This window comes from Euprymna scolopes, chromosome 27 (assembly GCF_053919585.1).
Source record: "Euprymna scolopes isolate OS-2025 chromosome 27, ASM5391958v1, whole genome shotgun sequence".
NCBI lineage: Eukaryota > Metazoa > Mollusca > Cephalopoda > Sepiida > Sepiolidae > Euprymna > Euprymna scolopes.
In genome coordinates, this window is record NC_136508.1 from 108,467,987 (window position 1) to 108,486,816 (window position 18,830).

Below are 18,830 nucleotides of genomic sequence, written 5' to 3' on the forward strand. Positions count from 1 at the left end.
AATAATTATTCACACGGAAGGTTACGAACATTACATATATATATATATATAAAGAATATTTATTTACACAGAAGGTTACGAACATTAAATATATATAAGGGATATTTATTTACACAGATTACAAATATTAAATATACACAATGAATATTTATTTACACAAAAGATTACGAACATTAAATATATACAAAGAATATTTATTTACACAGAAGGTTAGGAACATTAAATATATACAATGAATATTTATTTAGACAGAATATTACGAACATTAAATATATACAAAGAATATTTATTTACACAGAAGGTTAGGAACATAAAATATATACAATGAATATTTATTTACACAGAAGGTTAGGAACATTAAATATATACAATGAATATTTATTTACACAGAAGGTTAGGAACATTAAATATATACAATGAATATTTATTTACACAGAATATTACGAACATTAAATATATACAAAGAATATTTATTTACACAGAAGGTTACGAACATTAAATATATACAATGGATATTTATTTACACAGAATATTACGAACATTAAATATATACAAAGAATATTTATTTACACAGAAGGTTACGAACATTAAATATATACAATGAATATTTATTTACACAGAATATTACGAACATTAAATATATACAATGAATATTTATTTACACAGAAGGTTACGAACATTAAATATATACAATGAATATTTATTGACACAGAAAATTACGAACATTAAATATATACAAATAATATTTATTTACACAGATTACAAATGTTACATATATACAAGGAATATTTATTTACACAATATTACAAACATTACATATATACAAAGAATATATATTTACACAGAATATTACGAACGTTACAGAGTGTTTGTATGCATGTGAACTAACATGAACGTAGATAAAATATTCGTTGCATGATTGTGTGCGTGAATTTATGCAAGAGTTTGTAGTATATGTTGGAAGTCCATTGTGTGTGTAAGAGTGTTAATTATACACAAATGTTTAATACTACCTTGTGGAAGGGAAACAATTCTGTCGAGGCGTGTTTAAGGGTGTGTGTCCCTTACCTGAACAATAAGAAACATGCTGTAATGCAAGGCGTAGGAAAGCGAGGGGAAAAATGAGGTATGTTGTCATCTCAACGTCTCGAATGGAAAGATGAAGAAGAGAGAGAAAAAATGGAAGAGGTAACATAGAATGCCACCTGTTGGCAAGGCTAAGATTACCGCAAGGGTGGTAACCAGTGCATATTGAGGGTGCATGTATAGATGTGTATGCAGTTTGATAAATGCCTGTTAGATTTGAAAGGGCGTGTTCCTATAGCGATAAGTTTTAAGCACTGGAGCATTTATTCAATATTTTTGAATAGCAGATTCAATGAATCCAGTGTCATGTTCAAGTGGGACATACTGTTGGCCTGTCTGTTGGCATGTGTTGGGTCTATTGCGAGTGATCCCTGGGGAGATGTTATATTATTTAATGGAGTGAAACGTCGCTATATTTCTGGTTTGCTTTTGGTAGGCATCTAAGAAATTAGGAACCCGTGACTTCTGGAAAACCAAAAACAGTGGAGTAAATAATGGGCAATCAACAATTCCCCCACTATCAAACAAACGTGAGGTTGTTTGCTCTGCAACTGAAAAGGCTACCATACTTGCCAGTCGGTTTTCCTCCAACTCCACACTGGACCCTGCAAACCACCCCTCCCTTTCCTTTGCGGACAGGCGTCACACTAGACCATCTGGAAATCATCCCATCTCAGGTGCATGTCATCATAACAAATCTCGACACTTCAAAAGCATGTGGACCTGATCTCATTCCGGCTGTCCTATTAAAAAACTGTTGTAATCTCTGAACATATATACTATTCACTTGACAAAGCAGGGAAGGGTAGAGCGGTAGCTCTTGATATATCTAACGCTTTTGACAGCGTATGGCATGAAGGTTTTCTCAGAAAAATCAAATCATACGGTATCACTGGAAGAACCTTTAACATAATTAAATCCTGCTTAGATAAGAGAAAAATCCTGGTTATCATCGGTGGTTGTACATCTAAACAATATGATATAAATGCGGGAGTGCCTCAGGGGTCTATGCTTGGATCTCTATTAATCCTAATAGTCATAAATTACCTCCCTGACAAAATTGTCTATGAGATTGGTATATATGCTGATGAAACCATTCTCTATAACCGACACGATAGGAAAAACAAATGAACACATATCTAGAGAAATGGCAAACACACTAGAGCATGACCTCCGATCTGTAGTGGAATAGGGACAAAAATGGATGGTAACATTCAATGCTGCTAAGACTAAACTTGTTTCCTTCAATAACTACAAGAAAACTTCTCTAGCACCAAATAGCAATGGGCAAAGACTTTATCTGAAAGTACATCTTTTAAACTCCTCATCCTAACGTTCACAGGAGAATGAGTTTGAAAAATTACATTGAGAGCATTGCCAGAAACGTTTCAAAAAAGGGAGGCTCTCTCTACCGTGCTAGAAAGCTACTAATGCTCGAAAGTATCCTGTACCTCTATAAGGCCACTATTTGCCCATGTATATAGTATTGTTGTCATATTTGGGCTGGTGCATCTGCTACTAGTCTCTCACTTCTAGCTTGGGTTCAAAAGAGAGTCGCAAATCTGATAGGTCCTAAACTGTCATCTAAGCTTCAGCCTCTGTCCCATCGACGTAATGTAGCATTCCTCTGCCTGTTTTACAAGTATTTCAATGGTGAATGCTCTAACGAACTGCAAGCACTTGTGCCCCCTCGACGTAAGTACCTCTGACAAACAGCAAAATCCCATCCCTTCACAGTTGAGAACCCTAGATGTAAGAGAGATTTCTACTCCAGTACTTTCTTCCCCAGAACCGATGGACTTTGGAATTCCCTTCCTAGTTCCTGCTTCTCCAACTGTACTGACATGCAGAAGTTCAAGTGTAACGTGAACCGACATCTTGCTGTCATACTCCCCACATAGTAGTTTATGTCCATGATAGAAGCCCCTTGCAGAAAACTGGCAATGTGCCTTGTTTTGGGTGAAAATGCAATAAAAAAAGACTTGGACTCGTTGATATTGTCTCAGGGGACTGTGGCAGGTGAGAATGTATTGTAGTATCTTCCTGCTGGCTTTACCAGATCTTGGGTATAGGGAGGGGATTGCTGATTGGGCAAATGTTGTTTTTAGCTATTTCATGGACATCTTTTTTTTTAGCTGGGCTATTAGCTCCACAGAAAAGACGTTTCTCAGAAAATTAGATTTTTGACATGTTTACTTTTTCTTCTCAATCTCCTTGTTGTGCAGTAGTGCTTAAAGATCTTTTGCCATTGCTTAAACTTTCTGTTTTTTATATTTTATTTTGGCATATTACATTAACCAAATCAATGTCCATTTTTCCTCTCTACTGGGTTTGGGCAAATTCAGCAGTGTTAGATTTGGTGAAATCAATCACTGCTTCACCAAAAGCTTTCATCTTGACTGACTCTCTAACATCTTTTGTGAGATATTTATGTACTTGGGATACAATTGAAAGTAAGTTCTTGGTTGTAGTTAGTGATGTTTTCTCTTTTGGTAAGGTTGAAGATTTAACTTCAGCCTCAGATAATGTTGCTTTTTCCTCCCCTATTTTTATACCTTGAGTATACAAAAGATTAATTCCCCCCATTAGACCCTTACTTATATTGTCTTTTCCTCGTAGTCTCTGTTTGGTCTAGCCGAATTCCAGGACTAGAATTTGACTGGTCTGGTAGAGTGTCCAGCTTAGTGTTGTTACTTGTGGCAACATACCTACGAGAAGGTCCATCGTTATTTTCCTAGGACACAACGCCTAGCAATTCTGGGGGATCTTTTCATACTGGGCGACACCCTGCTAGTTTGTGGATTTATTTTTCATTTTCATTTAAATTCGATTATTTGATAAGGGTTTACTTTAAATAGAAAATTGAAAGTATCCTCATACCAGAGTTCCTACTAAACCCCTGTACAGAGAGACCAAAGACACCCAAGATTAGTGTCTAGTAGGCATTCAATTCTCCCCCGTGTAAGTTCTGATATGTGTAACTAATGTGGATTTTTAGAACAAGAATATCCACCCACTGCACAAAAATGTGGCTTTTCCCCAGTGTGAGATCTCATATGTGTCACTAATGCTGATTTTTGAGAACAAGAATATCCACACACTTCACAAGAATATGGCTTCTCCCCAGTGTGAGTTCTCATATGTGATACTAAATGTGATTTTCGAGAACAAGAATATCCACACACTACACAAAAATGTGGCTTTTCCCCAGTGTGAGTTCTCATATGTGTCACTAATGATGATTTGTGAGAAAAAGTATATCCACACACTTCACAAGAATGTGGCTTTTCTCCAGTGTGAGTTCTCATATGTCTCACTAATGATGATTTGTGAGAACAAGTATATCCACACACTACACAAGAATGTGGCTTTTCTCCAGTGTGAGTTCTCATATGTGATACTAAATGTGATTTTACAGAAAATGAATATCCACACATTTCACAAGAATGTGGCTTTTCGCCAGTGTGAGTTCTCATATGTATCACTAATTTTGATTTTTTTAAACAAGAATATCCACACACTTCACAAGAATGCGGCTTTTCACCAGTGTGAGTTTTCATATGTATCACTAATCTGGATTTGTGAGAACAAGAATATCCGCACACTTCACAAGAATATGGCTTTTCCCCAGTGTGAGTTCTCATATGTGTAACTAATGTTGATTTTAGAGTAAAAGAATGCCCACATACTTCACAGGAATATGGCTTTTCCCCAGTGTGAGTTCTCATATGCCCCATTAACTGTGATTTTTCAGAAAAAGAATGTCCGCACACTTCACAAGAATGTGGCTTTTCCCCAGTGTGAGCTCTCATATGCGTGCTTAATGCTGATTTTTGAGAACAAGAATATCCACACACTTCACAAGAATATGGCTTTTCCCCAGTGTGAGTTCTCATATGTGCTACTAAATGTGTTTTTTGAGCACAGGAATATCCACACACTTCACAAAAATGTGTCTTTTTCCCAGTGTGGGATCTCATTTGTCACTAATGTTGATTTTGCAGTAAAAGAATGTTCACATACTTCATAAGAATGTGGCTTTTTTTCAGTGTGATTTCTCATATGTATCACTAACTTTGATTTTTCAGAAGGAAATATCCACACACTTCATAAGAATGTGGCTTTCCACAGTGTGAGTACTCATATGTATCATTAATTTTGATTTTTTTTAAACAAGAATATCGACACACTTCACAATAATGCAGCTTGTTCCCCCATGTGTATATTCATATATTTAAATTAAATTGCTCTTCACGCAAAATTATTACCGCCAAGTTATAAACAATATAGCATTTTGACCTAACGTTTCCGTTTTAATCTGGAGTTCTTCATGCAAGTTAGATTTTATTGTAAAGCAATTTCAATTGTGTATCACATTTCATTTATTTTATATTATTTTATAAAAGATATTTTGTAGTGTAAAAGTTCAAATATTCTCTTTTATAAATTAGCAGAATTTTATGAAATGTAAAATTCGATATCTTATGATATATAAAAACATTAAACAAAAATTTCACAAATTCAAATATGATGTTCTTATCACTATTTGCTAAACAATCCAGATTAAATAAATCTTCACACATGTATGTCTAATAAAGTTGTGTGCAGCCGTTTTTGTTGTCTGCCACATAAGGAAATTTTTGTGTATAGCATACTGTTTAAGGAGAAGTATGGTCCCTTAATATTCATTAAAAACATTTCAGCAGGAACATCTGAAAATAAAAAATAAAATATATATTTATTTTTTTATATCATTGTTTATTTTAATCGTGCCGACAAAACAAGAAACATAACTTTATAAAACATTTAAAATCACAGAAATAAACACTTAATCCACATTCACATTGTTTAAATGTTTAATATTATTTGTGGTATTTTATAATAGATAAACGAATTATGTAATTAATAAAATAAAATAAACGATAATATAGTAAGAATTTTAGGAACAATAAACATACAACTACCATATTTGCTACTGATGATAATAAAAATATATTGCTAACGATAGAAATATAAGTTTATAATACAATAAAAATGAATTTAAATACTTAGTAAATTCAAGTTAATAATACAAATGAATATATAATCTAGTTACTTAGCAATGGATAATAACATGGTCTTTTAAAAGAGCTTTCGTTTGAAGTCATATATGTGGAAAGATAGCCACTTATTTATAATGTGTTTGATATTAAACTGAATATTTTCATAACATTACATATTTTTTAATACTCAAAATAGCGAATTTGATGCAACAGAATTAGTTTCTGATTTTTTACTTTTATTTTTCGAAATCAACAGTTTTTCATTCAACAAATTATATCCAACGCTTTTGAATGCATTATTATCATTTCTATATTTTATTATACAAATGATATAAACAGTTTTAATAATCGATTAGCACGATTTTATTTTTAAAATTAACGCCTGATAATAAATATTTGTATACCAAAAAAGCTCTCAACAGCAGTGAATTTGTTATATATATTTAAAGGAGATTAGAACAATAGTCTAAAGAGCAGAGTGTATTTTAATGTAATAGTAAAATTACTAGTTTAAATGAAATACAGGGAAATAAAAAGTGCTTGTTGTAATTTAGATATATAATAAACTCGATAGGTAAATATCCTAGAGCTAATTTAATATTTAGTAATGTGATTTTGAAAGAGTATCTTGTGTAGTTTCCGACGTGTAGGAGACGGGGAGTCTCGTCGTGGGCGACGAAGTGTTTCACTGAAGAACCATGGCAACACACAGCGAACCAACAAATAATGACAGCCACAGCGTGAAGGTAATTAACAAAGCTCAGCTGACTGCACGAATAGAAACGGAACCCAACGGTCACTAATGGAACCCAATGGTCACTGTACTGATCGCCACGAACGTAGACTGTCTCGCACCTCCAATGGACCGATTTTTATTCCTCAAGATGGCCTAGCTAATTTGCATCCCCGCGAGATCTCGCGTGATCCTGCAAGATTCCGTCTCTAATAAAAGCAGGCAGGCGCCATCTTGGAACTCTTTCTTCCGCTGCCCCGACCACAGGATCAGCCACCACCCCGCACGCCAGGCACACACGGACCCTCTTGCGCCGAGGGCTACGGTTAGTCTCACACTCCCCCCTGGTCTCCAGATCACATACGTGACACGGCGGACGGAGCTCTCAGAAGTGGCATCGGAAGCATCAGCATCAGCATTAGAACTCGCAGTTGAGTCATCAGGTTCGTGGGGCACAGGTTGGATCCATCGCTCATCGCTGGATGACTCGCTTCTTCCACTGCTCGCAGTTGAGTCACCAGGTTTGTGGGGCACGGGTTGGATCCATCGCTCATCGTCGGATGACTCGCTATTTCCACTGCTCGCCGGTTGGTCAGCGCTTAGAGCGGGTCGGACATCCCTTACGTGGCACAGAGTATCATCGACTAGTATGGCCTGTTCACTGATGACGCCGGTGACCCGCCCCCTCCAAAAGCTGCTGGTGCACCGGCCGCCGGGTGGCTTCAACCAGATGGTGTCTCCCACTTGGTACGTCCCCTGGGGTTCTTGTTGGTCGGGTAGATACACTTCAACGTCCTTGACGCGCACGTGGTAGTGATGAATCGCATCAGCGGGTGCACTGCCGCCAGTCACGGCGTCCTTAGGCGTTGTGTTGTATCTGTAAACCGCCTCTGCAAGCGTACACTTCTTCCTGGCCGCGATCCTTTTCACGGTTCGGTGGCACCGCTCCGCTATGCTGTTGCCGCTCGGCACATACACGCATCGGTGTCGAAGGCGGATCCTCCAGTTGTCCATAAAATGCCTGAATTCCCTGCTGCAGAACTCTGTGTCGTTATCCGTGAGGATCTCCTCAGGCGGCCCCCTTTCGTAGAATATGGATTCCAATTCGTGGATGACACTGGTGGAATCCTGCCTTGCTAATTGGCGCCAAATCGCGAACCTCGTTGGCCCGCAGTCTATCAGCGTGAGGAAGTGTTGGCTGCCGTAGTGGGTTATATCCATACCCAACCGACTCCAGGTCGCGTCCACTCCCAGCTGTCCTTTCCGCCATCTGGCTGGGGCGGGGTCGATGGACTGGCACGTTTGGCACTCCCTGACCACTGCTCTTACTGCGCTTTTTGGTATTGATGGTCTAGCCAACTTCACAAAGTAGTAGGTCTGTTGTACTCCGGGGTGCCCACTGTCGTGATGTATCTTCCTGATTTCGTCCTCCTCGACGGAGGCAGCACACAGAGGCAATGGCTTAGCTTCATTCTTCATAGCCTCATACCATCTCTGTGGTACCCGAGTGAGCTTGTCGGCGAGGTTGTAGTCCGAGGTGACGAGCACTACGTCTACGGACAGGTTGTACTCAGTCACCAGTTTTTTCACAGTCTCCAGCCTCTGTCTTATCAGCATTTCGCTGGCTGCCTTAGTGCGTGCCCTGGCCTTGCTCGTGAGTGTGTCCGACACCCAGTGGTGCACGCAAAGTGAGTCAGTGTGCACACGCAGTTTCTTCACTTCCCATTGAACTGCCAGGTTAATGCCCTTTATTACAGCGTCGAGTTTTGCCAGGTTGATATGGGCAGCATCATTTGCCGGTCGCAGCCAGCAGGCATCCTCAACTACGGCCCCATCTTTCTCCAAAACTACACCGATCGCTAGAGAACTTGCGTCCAACCACACGCTCAGTTTGTCTCCCTGCACGCACCAGTCCCCTGTGGCGGGGTCATTCTTTTTCACACTAGCGACGGTCTCCTTTAACATTCGAACCAGTAGTTCGTCGGTTATCTCATCGTCCCAGCCATTGGTGACCACATTTGCCCTCCTTTTTATGACGCCTGTTGCTGCATGAACCCATCCGCATACTGGAAGGTGCCCCACAAGTTTCCCGCACAGGGAGAACACGGCACGTCTTGTGTAAACGTCGGGTACGTCGGGAACTGCGGTTCCACGCCTCCACTTCAGGATCCCTCGCTCCTCTTGAACGCTCAAGCCCAATACGCGGGCGCCATCCTCAAGCCGCTCAGAGTCCTTGCAGTTTAGACCAAACTCGGCAAGTTTGGATCTTATGCGTGAAGATGACACAATATCTTCATTCACGTATATATCGTCAATGTACGCCGATGTTCCCTTTCTGATCCATTCTTCTTGTGACAACACGGCATTGACGATAGCCTTCATTATCTGGGGTGCTACGTTTAGCCCAAATCCGAGTCGCGTAAGACAGTATCTCTTCCCGGAAAACATCACTGTCTGGAAAGGCCACATCGCCTCGCCGATCCGGACCTGCAAGTAAGCTTTTCTCAAGTCCAGTAGGGACACATTTGACCCCTGCCGGCGCCACTCTCGCAGCTTGCTGGCACAGACGTCGGCGTCCGCTGTGAACGCATCAATGTGCGCATTCAACTCGCGGTAGTCCATTACCGGCCTCACCTTTGACTTGTTAGGTTGGGCAACTGCCATCAGCGGTATCAGGCTCTTGGGGGGTCCAAGTTTGTCATAGGGGTATGGAATCAGCCAACCGTTCTTAATCCATTCACGGAGCTCGCTTTCGTATGCAGGCCTTATCTGGTCGGGCATACGGTACTCTACCACTTTGTTTTGTAGTTTGGCCGGTTCCTTGTCTTCTGACCACCTCCAAGTGGCGGTCCACGCCTTCTGTTGGTCGTCGAACTCTGCACTGAAGTCCGGCTGGTAGATTCTTAGTGCTGCGCACACTGGGGGGCCTATCCTGAAACTCTACAACGCCAGCGTGCGTTATGCGCACGCCGCCCAGGGCTTTGATGGCATCGTAGCCTAGCAACAGGTAGAAACTCAGCAGCTTTTCGCTATCACCAGCGCTTCGACGTTGGCCGAGTTCCCAGTTCTTGTGCGAATGTGTACCACACCCACGCCGCAACACATTCGTATTTTTCCAGTAATGGTAGTTATCCTGACGTTCTTCTTTTTCCACGCCCGACAGAAGTCCGCACACACTATGGTGCAGGAGCAACCGGAATCAAGGAGGGTTGAACATAACGTGTCATTAACTCGGACCTGAATGACAGGGAGCGCCTTGTTTATTTTCTGTTCGGGGAAGAGGTCGGCACTGGCACCTTGTCCCCGTCCGCGTTTCCCGCACAGTCTCGGGCCATGTGCCCAGTCTTGTTACAGCGGTAGCAGCGAACAGCCGTCGACCGCCTTCTACAATTTCTTGCCATGTGGCCCCGCCCGTTGCATCTGTAGCAGATGACATCACCTTGCGGGCTGGGTCCCTGAGACGGTCCTTTGCCACTTGGTGGGGCCTGTGCGACGGCGACTACCGGTTCCTGCACCGTCGAGTCATCCTTCATTATTGTCCTGGCTCTGTCCACGAGGTCACTCAGCGGTAGTGAGGACATGGTATATATATAATAATATATATATAAAAAATAGATATATATATATAAATATAAAATATATATATAAAATATATATATATATATAAATATATATATAAAATATATATATATAATATATATATATATAAAATATATATATATATATATATATAAAATATATATATATATATATAAAATATATATATATATATATATAAAATATATATATATATATATATATATATAAAATATATATATATATAAAATATATATATATAAAATATATATATAAAATATATATATATAAAATAGATATATAAAATATATATACATAAAAAATATATATAAAATATATATAAAATATATATATATTTATAAAAAATATTTATATAAAAAAATATATATATTTATAAAAAATATTTATATAAAAAAATATATATATTTATAAAAAATATTTATATAAAAATATATATATATAATATATATATAAGATATATATATATAAATATATATATATAAGATATATATAAGATATATATATATAAATATATATATATAAGATATATATATATATAAAATATTTATAAGAGATATATATATATAAGATATATATATAAAATATATATATAAGATATATATATATATATAAAATATATATATAATACATATATATAATATATAATATATATAATGGTTTGGTTTGGTTTGGTTTTACGGCATATCAACCTTTTTTTTTTTTGGTTATTTAATGCCGAATTCAGTTTTTTTTTGGAATAGATATTTTAATTTAATCAGTGAGTCAAATCAGACTTTTTGTATCATTAGGTGATGTGCTTCCTTCCTTTTTTGGGGGTGGGGTGTAAAGTTGGATTGAATTAAAGTTATATTCTTTTATATAGATTTACTTTTTTCAGAAATGTTATTTTGTTGGAGTTTATTTCTTCATAATCAGATTATTTATTTGTTGTTTGTAGTCAGAATGTGGAATTTTTATATTGCTTTTAAGGAGTTTTAAAGCATTTTTGGCAGCTATGTCAGCTTTTTCATTGGCCTGAATTCCAGAATGACTGGGGATCCAGCAGAATTTGATACTTTTGTTTTGTGAGAGAGTGTGTATTTTTTGTAGCAGTTTGATGAGTAGTGTGTTATTTAAATTTTTATTCTTTAAGGATTCGAGTACCGATAGGGAGTCTGAAAAAAATATAAATTTGTTGTGGGTAAGGTCAGTGATGAGATCTAATGCCATATCTAAGGCTGTGGCTTCGGCACTAAAAATTGAGGCATGGTCTGGTAGTCGCTTCTGTAAGGTAATGTTAGTGGATACGACTCCGCATCTGGTTATGTTGCTGTCTTTGGACCCATCTGTGTATATGTGCTGATGGTTTGGGTATTTTTCCTGAATGATAAGGAGTTTTTCTTGATAGGTTAGTGGAGGGGTTTGATTTTTTGGGAGGTTATTTAATTCAAGGATGACTTCAGGGTATTTTAGTAGCCAGGGTGGAAGGCTTAGTTGGTTGACATTATGGATATTGGTGATTGTGATACCTGCATCTTCTACTAGTGGTTTTGTACGGAGCCCAAAAGGTTTTATAGCTTTTACTTTTTGGTAATATAGATTTTGGTAATTTGGATTGAAGGTACAGTTAGAGGTTGGATTTGTTGGCTGTGATTTTTCTCTATCATAGAGCGAGTAATCTAGTGAGTTTGCAATGCAGTTGTAAGCAGGATTTTCTGGGCAAGTGAGAATTTTGGTCAGGTATTGCAAGGCTAGTTTGTCGCGTCGAATTGATAATGAGGGTTCATTGGCTTCTGCATAGAGACTATCGATGGGGGAAGTTCGGAAGGCTCCCAGCGCAAGTCTGAGACCCTGATGTTGAATGGTGTCCAATATCTTTATATACGACTTTCTGGTGGCACCGTAAATGAAGCTACCATAGTCTAGTTTCGATCGCACTAGTGACCTATATAACTTTAATAGGGTTTGTCTGTCCGCTCCCCAATCTGTGTGGGCAATGACCCGCATTAGCTGTAGGGTTTTATTACATTTATTTTTAAGATGTTTTATATGAGGGATGAATGTAAGTTTTTTGTCTAGTATTAACCCTAAGAATTTATGTTCATTTACAGCAGGAATCGGAATATCATTTAGTTTTAAAAGAGGATCTGGGTGCAGTTTTCTTAGTTGACAAAAGTGCATACATTTTGTTTTGTTAATGGAAAATTTGAAGCCATTCTTAGTTGTCCATTTTTTTATTTTGTCAATGCATTGTTGAAGTTGACGCTCAATTATATGGATATGTCTTGAGCTATATGCAATTAAAAAATCATCAACATATAGAGAGCAATCCACGCCTTGGTTTATGCATCCAACAATACTGTTAATTTTTAGGCTGAATAATGTTACCGACAAAATACTTCCCTGTGGAACTCCCGTTTCCTGTTCTTTGATGTCTGATAGGCATGTTCCTACACGGACATTGAATAGTCTATTATTTATGAAGTTGTTGATGAAGATGGGTAGTCTTCCTTTCACTCCAGCTTCTTTGAGATCTTTCATGATGCCATACCTCCATGTGGTATCGTACGCCTTTTCAAGATCAAAGAAAATAGCAGTCATATGCTTTTTTTGTATAAATGAATTTCTGATGAAAGTTTCTAAACGAATTAAATGGTCTGTTGTGCTACGATGTTTTCGGAAGCCACACTGAAAATTAGTTATTATTTTATTTGTTTCCAGAAACCAAATTAACCTGGTGTTGACCATTCTCTCCATGATCTTACACACACAGCTTGTTAGAGCTATGGGGCGATAATTGGAGGGGTCAGATGCATCCTTTCCTGGTTTTGGTATAGGAATAACTGTGGCTTGTTTCCATATGGCTGGAAGATTGCCATTGAGCCAGATGTCATTATAAATAGAAAGTAAATACTTTAATGGTTCATCTGGTAGTTGTTTTAGAAATTCATACGTTATTTTATCAGGTCCCTCAGCCGTTTTGTTGGCTTTTTTTAATGAATCCTTTAGTTCATGGATGGTAAAAAGTTTGTTGTATTCTTCCTCATTATTACTTTTAAAGTTCAGTTTGTTTTTTTCTGATTCCTGTTTAAAGATCTGGAATTTTTTATCGTAATTTTTAGAAGATGAATTATTTGCAATATTATCTGCAAGCAGGTTTGCCATGTCCTCTTTTTTAGTTATTTTACTATTGTTTACACAGAGGTGGTTGAGAGGGGAACTGGTGTTTTTTCCTGATATTTTCTTAATCATATTCAATACAGTTTTGTCTTTGGTGGTGTTATTGATTTTAGACACAAAATTCTTCCATGATTCCCTTTTGGCTTCGTTTATTGTTCGGCGTGCTTTAGCCCTGCATATTTTAAAGTTGTTTAAATTCTGAGTAGTTGGTTGATTGTTGAATTTTCTTAATGCAGCACATCGTAGCCTGATAGCCTTTTTACAGTCATTATTAAACCAGGGACGATTATACTTGGTTGATGATTTTGTTTTAGGAATACATTCTTCTGCTATTGAGATAATGGTATCTGTAAAGTGAGTGATTGGGTCTTTCTCACATTTTTCAGGTAGGAGTTTGTGTTTGCATAGTAATTTGAATTCATTCCAGTTAGCTTTTTTAAAGTTCCAACGAGGAATTTTTGAGATTATTTCAGGACCAAAATGTTCTAAAGTTATTGGGAAGTGGTCACTTCCACAGGTATCTATATGAACTGTCCAATTGTAATCTATAAAAATACTAGGATCACTTATAGAGAGGTCAATTGCTGAGGACGAGTTTGTAGCGGAGTGAATAAACGTTGGTTTTTTGTTGTTATATATGCATAGATTGTTGTTGTTGATAATATTTTCTATAGTGATTCCTTTTCTATCTGTGTTTGAGCCTCACCAACTAACATTATGACTATTAAAATCGCCTAATAATTAGAAGGGGCGAGGGAGTTGGTTGATGAGTTTTTCTATTTCGGTTTCATCTATGGGGTCGTTTGGAGGCAGATAAATGGAGCAAATTGTGACCGTTCTATGTAGGGTGGGTGTGACAGCAATTGCCTGTAAGTTAGTTTGTAGATTTATTTGGCTTTGTGCCGTGTTTTTGTTAATGAGAATGGATGTTCCTCCTGAAGCTCTATTTGGGTTATTTGTTGTATAGTTGTATTCAGTAAAACTTTGAAGATTGATATTTTCAGATGGTTTTAAAAAGGTTTCTTGTAGGCATATTATTGTGGGACATAGATCGGATATCAGTAGAAGTAATTCATTCCGGTTTGCTTTTATACCTCTGCAATTCCATTGGATTATTTTGTTGGCCATAGTTTAGATTTTATGTATTTGATTTCCCTTTTGTCTTGGGAATAGGGGTGTTTTCTTTTTTATGGGGGTTTAGAAGTTTTGTCTTCTATTTCCATTGTTTCCAAGGAGGTTTTAAATTTATTTTGGTCTGTAGTTCTTGTATTTGAATCATTGGACTGTTTCATGTGCGTTTGAGCACTTGTGAGCTTTTTATCATTGGTAGATTCGGTTTCTGTTTCCATGGCTTCTGGTTCTTTGTATTCAATTGGTTTGTTAGCTTTTATGCTTGATTTATCTCTGCTTTTAGATGTTGAGCGAGATCGTGGTTTGGTTTTTGTGGGGCTGGTTTTCTTTGAGGAATTTTTCCCATTTATTGTTCTTGTCTGTTCGGATGTTTTTGGAGAATATTTTTTTGCTTGTTGTTATCTGTTTTTATATTAGAACTCTTGTGGGGGATTAAGGGACTCTCCTTATTGTTGGTATTCTGCTCTTCAGAGTTCTCGATCTCCAATATCTTAAAGCTATTGGAGAGGGGAATTTGTGGGTTTATTTGTAGTTTTTGTTTAGTTAAGTTTGGTTCTGGTTTGTTTTTTTGGATTTGTTTCTGGTCTACTGGGTGTGGTGTTTGGATTTTTGGTTCCAGTGAGTTTTTTTTTTCATTTCTTCAATCGTATTTATCAATATTTTGATTTGGTTGGTGAGGCCTTGGATTTTAATATCGAGGTTTGTTGTGCAATAATTGTCATTGTGTTTATTTGTGTTGGGAATATTCTTTTTGGTTATTTCGGAATATTTAGCTGTTACTGCCTTTTTCCTTGCTTCTGGGTAGGTGATGTTTAATGAGTGTTTAATTTTAACAATTTCTTTTTCTTTTTTCCAGATTTCACAGTCTTTGGAGTAGGCACTGTGATTTTCTGTACAATTGGCACATTTATAAGTTTTTTGACAGTTGATATGATTGTCGTTTTCTACACACCTTCCACAAACTGGCTGGCGTGTACATCGGTCCTGATGATGACCAAACTTTTGACATTTAAAGCAACGCAGTGGGTTGGGGGTGTATGGTTCGACTCTTAGTTTCTCATAGGCTATTTTTATTTCTTGTGGAATTTTTTGTTGGTAAAAGGTTAATATATATGAGTGTGTGTTTATCATTTCTCCATTTTTTTTAATTTGAATTCTTCTGACATCCGTTACATTTTGTTCTTTTAGATTTGAACGGATTTCGTCGATGGAGAAAAGTGAAAGTTCAGGGCTTTTCACAACTCCTTTGCATATGTTTAGTGTTTTGTAAGGGTACGTTTTTATTTTTATATTGTCAAAATGTTTCCATTTAAAAATTCATCTGCCTGTGTTTTGGTAAAAATTTCTATCAAAAGATTACCATTTCTTAATTTTTTCACTAGTTTAGGTTTGACCCTTTCTGATAGTATTTTTTCTATCTTGAAGGGGGAGAGTTTGGTTAAAAGCACTTATCCAATTGACTCCATTACTATGAAGTTTGGATAGTTATCCGATTCCTCATTCGTGTCACTGTCCGAACTGTCTAAAAATCTTTTTTTACTTGGATTTTTATAACTCATATTGGGTTCGTTTTTTTCAATTCATCATCCCTGCTCCCCACCCACCTTGGAGCCCTACTTGGGATGCGCACAGGGGGGAAGCCCATTCACCCTGGCTACAACAGGGTTACAGGTATGATATACTTGTACATAATGTAGGCTTCGAGCACTCGTGTATCTTAATTTCTCCCATCCAAGTAAAATATGGGAAAGATCGGAGAAAAACATCCATGTCTAGTCCTTGTTCACTATATACAATTGACCCTCAGCCACCGCTTTCACCACTTGTTTGGGGATCAGTATTGATGGGGAAGTGTTGTGTATTACTTAGATTTGGTGTAGATTGTATGCGTATAAGTGGTGAGCTAGACGTGACCAGCCGATTGATCGGATCGGGCCTCTCCGATCGCCCGTCTGGCCCAGTACGAGGCCAAAGTGGAGTGTTACAACTGATACCTTTATTTCCCTAGGTATCAGTTGCTCAGCCACCAGGATCCTTTTCGTAGACATTACGGGATGCCACCTACGGCCAACAGGTGGCCCCATTGAGGGACTTTTACTCTCTGCAAGGGGGCAGTCAGTGTATTCTAATGCCCCACTGACGGGGTTGGGAAGTAGGAAAAAAAAAGGGAAGGGGGCTGTTGTTTTTGTTTTTGCAGAACATAATTAAGTTTTACAAAAGAGAATAGGAAACAAAAACGGAAAATCGATGTAGGTGCATTTCGTCTCAGGAAGCCAATAGACAGCCTGATCTGGTAGCACCAGTATATATAATGCATATATATAATATATATATAATATATATAATACATATAATTTATATAATATATATATAAAATATATAATATATCTATATAATATATATAAAATATATAATATAATATATACAATATATATATAATATATATACAATATATAAAATATATATATATATATATATATAATATATAAAATAGGCTCATAAGAGTATTGATCGATGGACAAAAATCAGAGGACTGCAGTATTAATGCTGGAGTCCCTCAGGGATTAATCCTGGGCCCAACTCTCTTCCTGATCTATACCAATCTCGAGCGTGTGGTTCAGTGGTGGAAGACCTGGCTGGTTACCTTTAATGCATCTAAAACCAAACTCCAATCCTTACATCATCAACGCTTTAATCCCCATCTTGCATCAATTGAAATGGATAGCTCTCGTCTGGGAGAGGTCCCATGTATTGACAAGCTTCTGGGTTTGACCTTTACTCCTGATCTGAAATGGAACACATACATCAAGTCTGTTGCCAAGGTCGCTGGAAAGATGGTGGGATCCTTCTACCGCTCCAGAAGATATCTTACTATTGATGCAATTCTCTATCTATATAAAAGCCAAGTACATCCAAGGATGGAATACTGCTGCCATATCTGGGCAGGAGCTGCTAAAAACAGCCTCTCATGCCTTGACAGTGTACAAAATAGACTTCATGGCTTAGTGGGGATGCCCTTTTCTCTACCCTGCAACCTCTCTCCCACAGAAGAGACGTTGCGAGCCTATCCTTGTTTTATCATTATTTCCATGGCAGGTGCTCGTCTGAACTCGAATCTCTGGTCCCCCCTCGCCAATCTTTCACGAAAAACACCCGTCTAGCTGAATCCACTGTTAAAAATTTCCCCCACTCTTTATCTGTGCCTAAATCAAAACGTGGATTCCATGAACAAAGCTTCTTTCTTAGAACTGCACGCCTGTGGAACTCTCTTCCATCTGCCTGCTTCCCACCTGACTACAACTTGGATGTCTTCAAGTATAACGTTAACAAATTCCAAATGAACGGCCCCCTTAAGTAAACACTTCATCAAATCTCCACACTAACGTACTGTACTTGCAATAACCCTTATCCCTGAGTGGCTTCTGGGCCTTGATAAGTGGTGACCACCGTGTAAAAAAAAATAATAGTGCATACTTTTTTTACGCTGTGTATAAAAAAGTGATCCCCCACTTTTTTGAAAAAGTAATTTTTTTTAATATCATGAAAACTACTTATATGCCCCAAATGTATATATATATATATATATATATATATATATATATATATATATATATATATATATATATATTAAATACCAAAAAAACAGTTTTGCGTTCAGTTGTTTAACAATCCAACCAAGTTCGAATCAATTTATTGTGTTTATGGTAATCATTAAGATATTCGCAGAAATCACGTAAATTTTACTTAAATAAATACATTTTTATTCAGGAATTCAATATTTTTAGTGGATTGCAATAAAATTAAACCTTTTTCATGTTTAATATAATTTTAAGAATCAATATTTTTGAGGGAGATTGCAAAAATAAAAATGTTCCAGATTATTTTAAAAGGTATTGAATTGGATTTTTTTTTTGAAAGCGTAAAAAAATAACTTACCTTTCATATTGTAAACTTATTTTAATATTTAAATAAATACATTTCAGTAATCCGACAAGTTTCTTTCCAACCTCTCAAAAAACTTTAAAATGACGACTTGAATAGGTCTTCGGTGATACTGCAAACGAATATGACATTTTAATTTG

The 18,830-nt window shown here is 37.2% G+C and overlaps 1 protein-coding gene across 1 annotated transcript in view; it reads right to left on the minus strand.

Annotated features, from left to right (window-relative positions):
- Positions 1–570: 570 nt before the first annotated feature.
- Positions 571–18,830, minus strand: part of LOC145249055 (uncharacterized) — a 28,249-nt gene continuing 9,989 nt past the window's right edge. Inside the window, exon 2 of the mRNA XM_080110904.1 lies at positions 571–5,798. Coding sequence (XP_079967030.1) covers positions 4,068–5,066 — 999 coding nt within the window. The 5' untranslated portion in view covers positions 5,067–5,798 and the 3' untranslated portion in view covers positions 571–4,067. The remainder of the gene's footprint in view (positions 5,799–18,830) is intronic.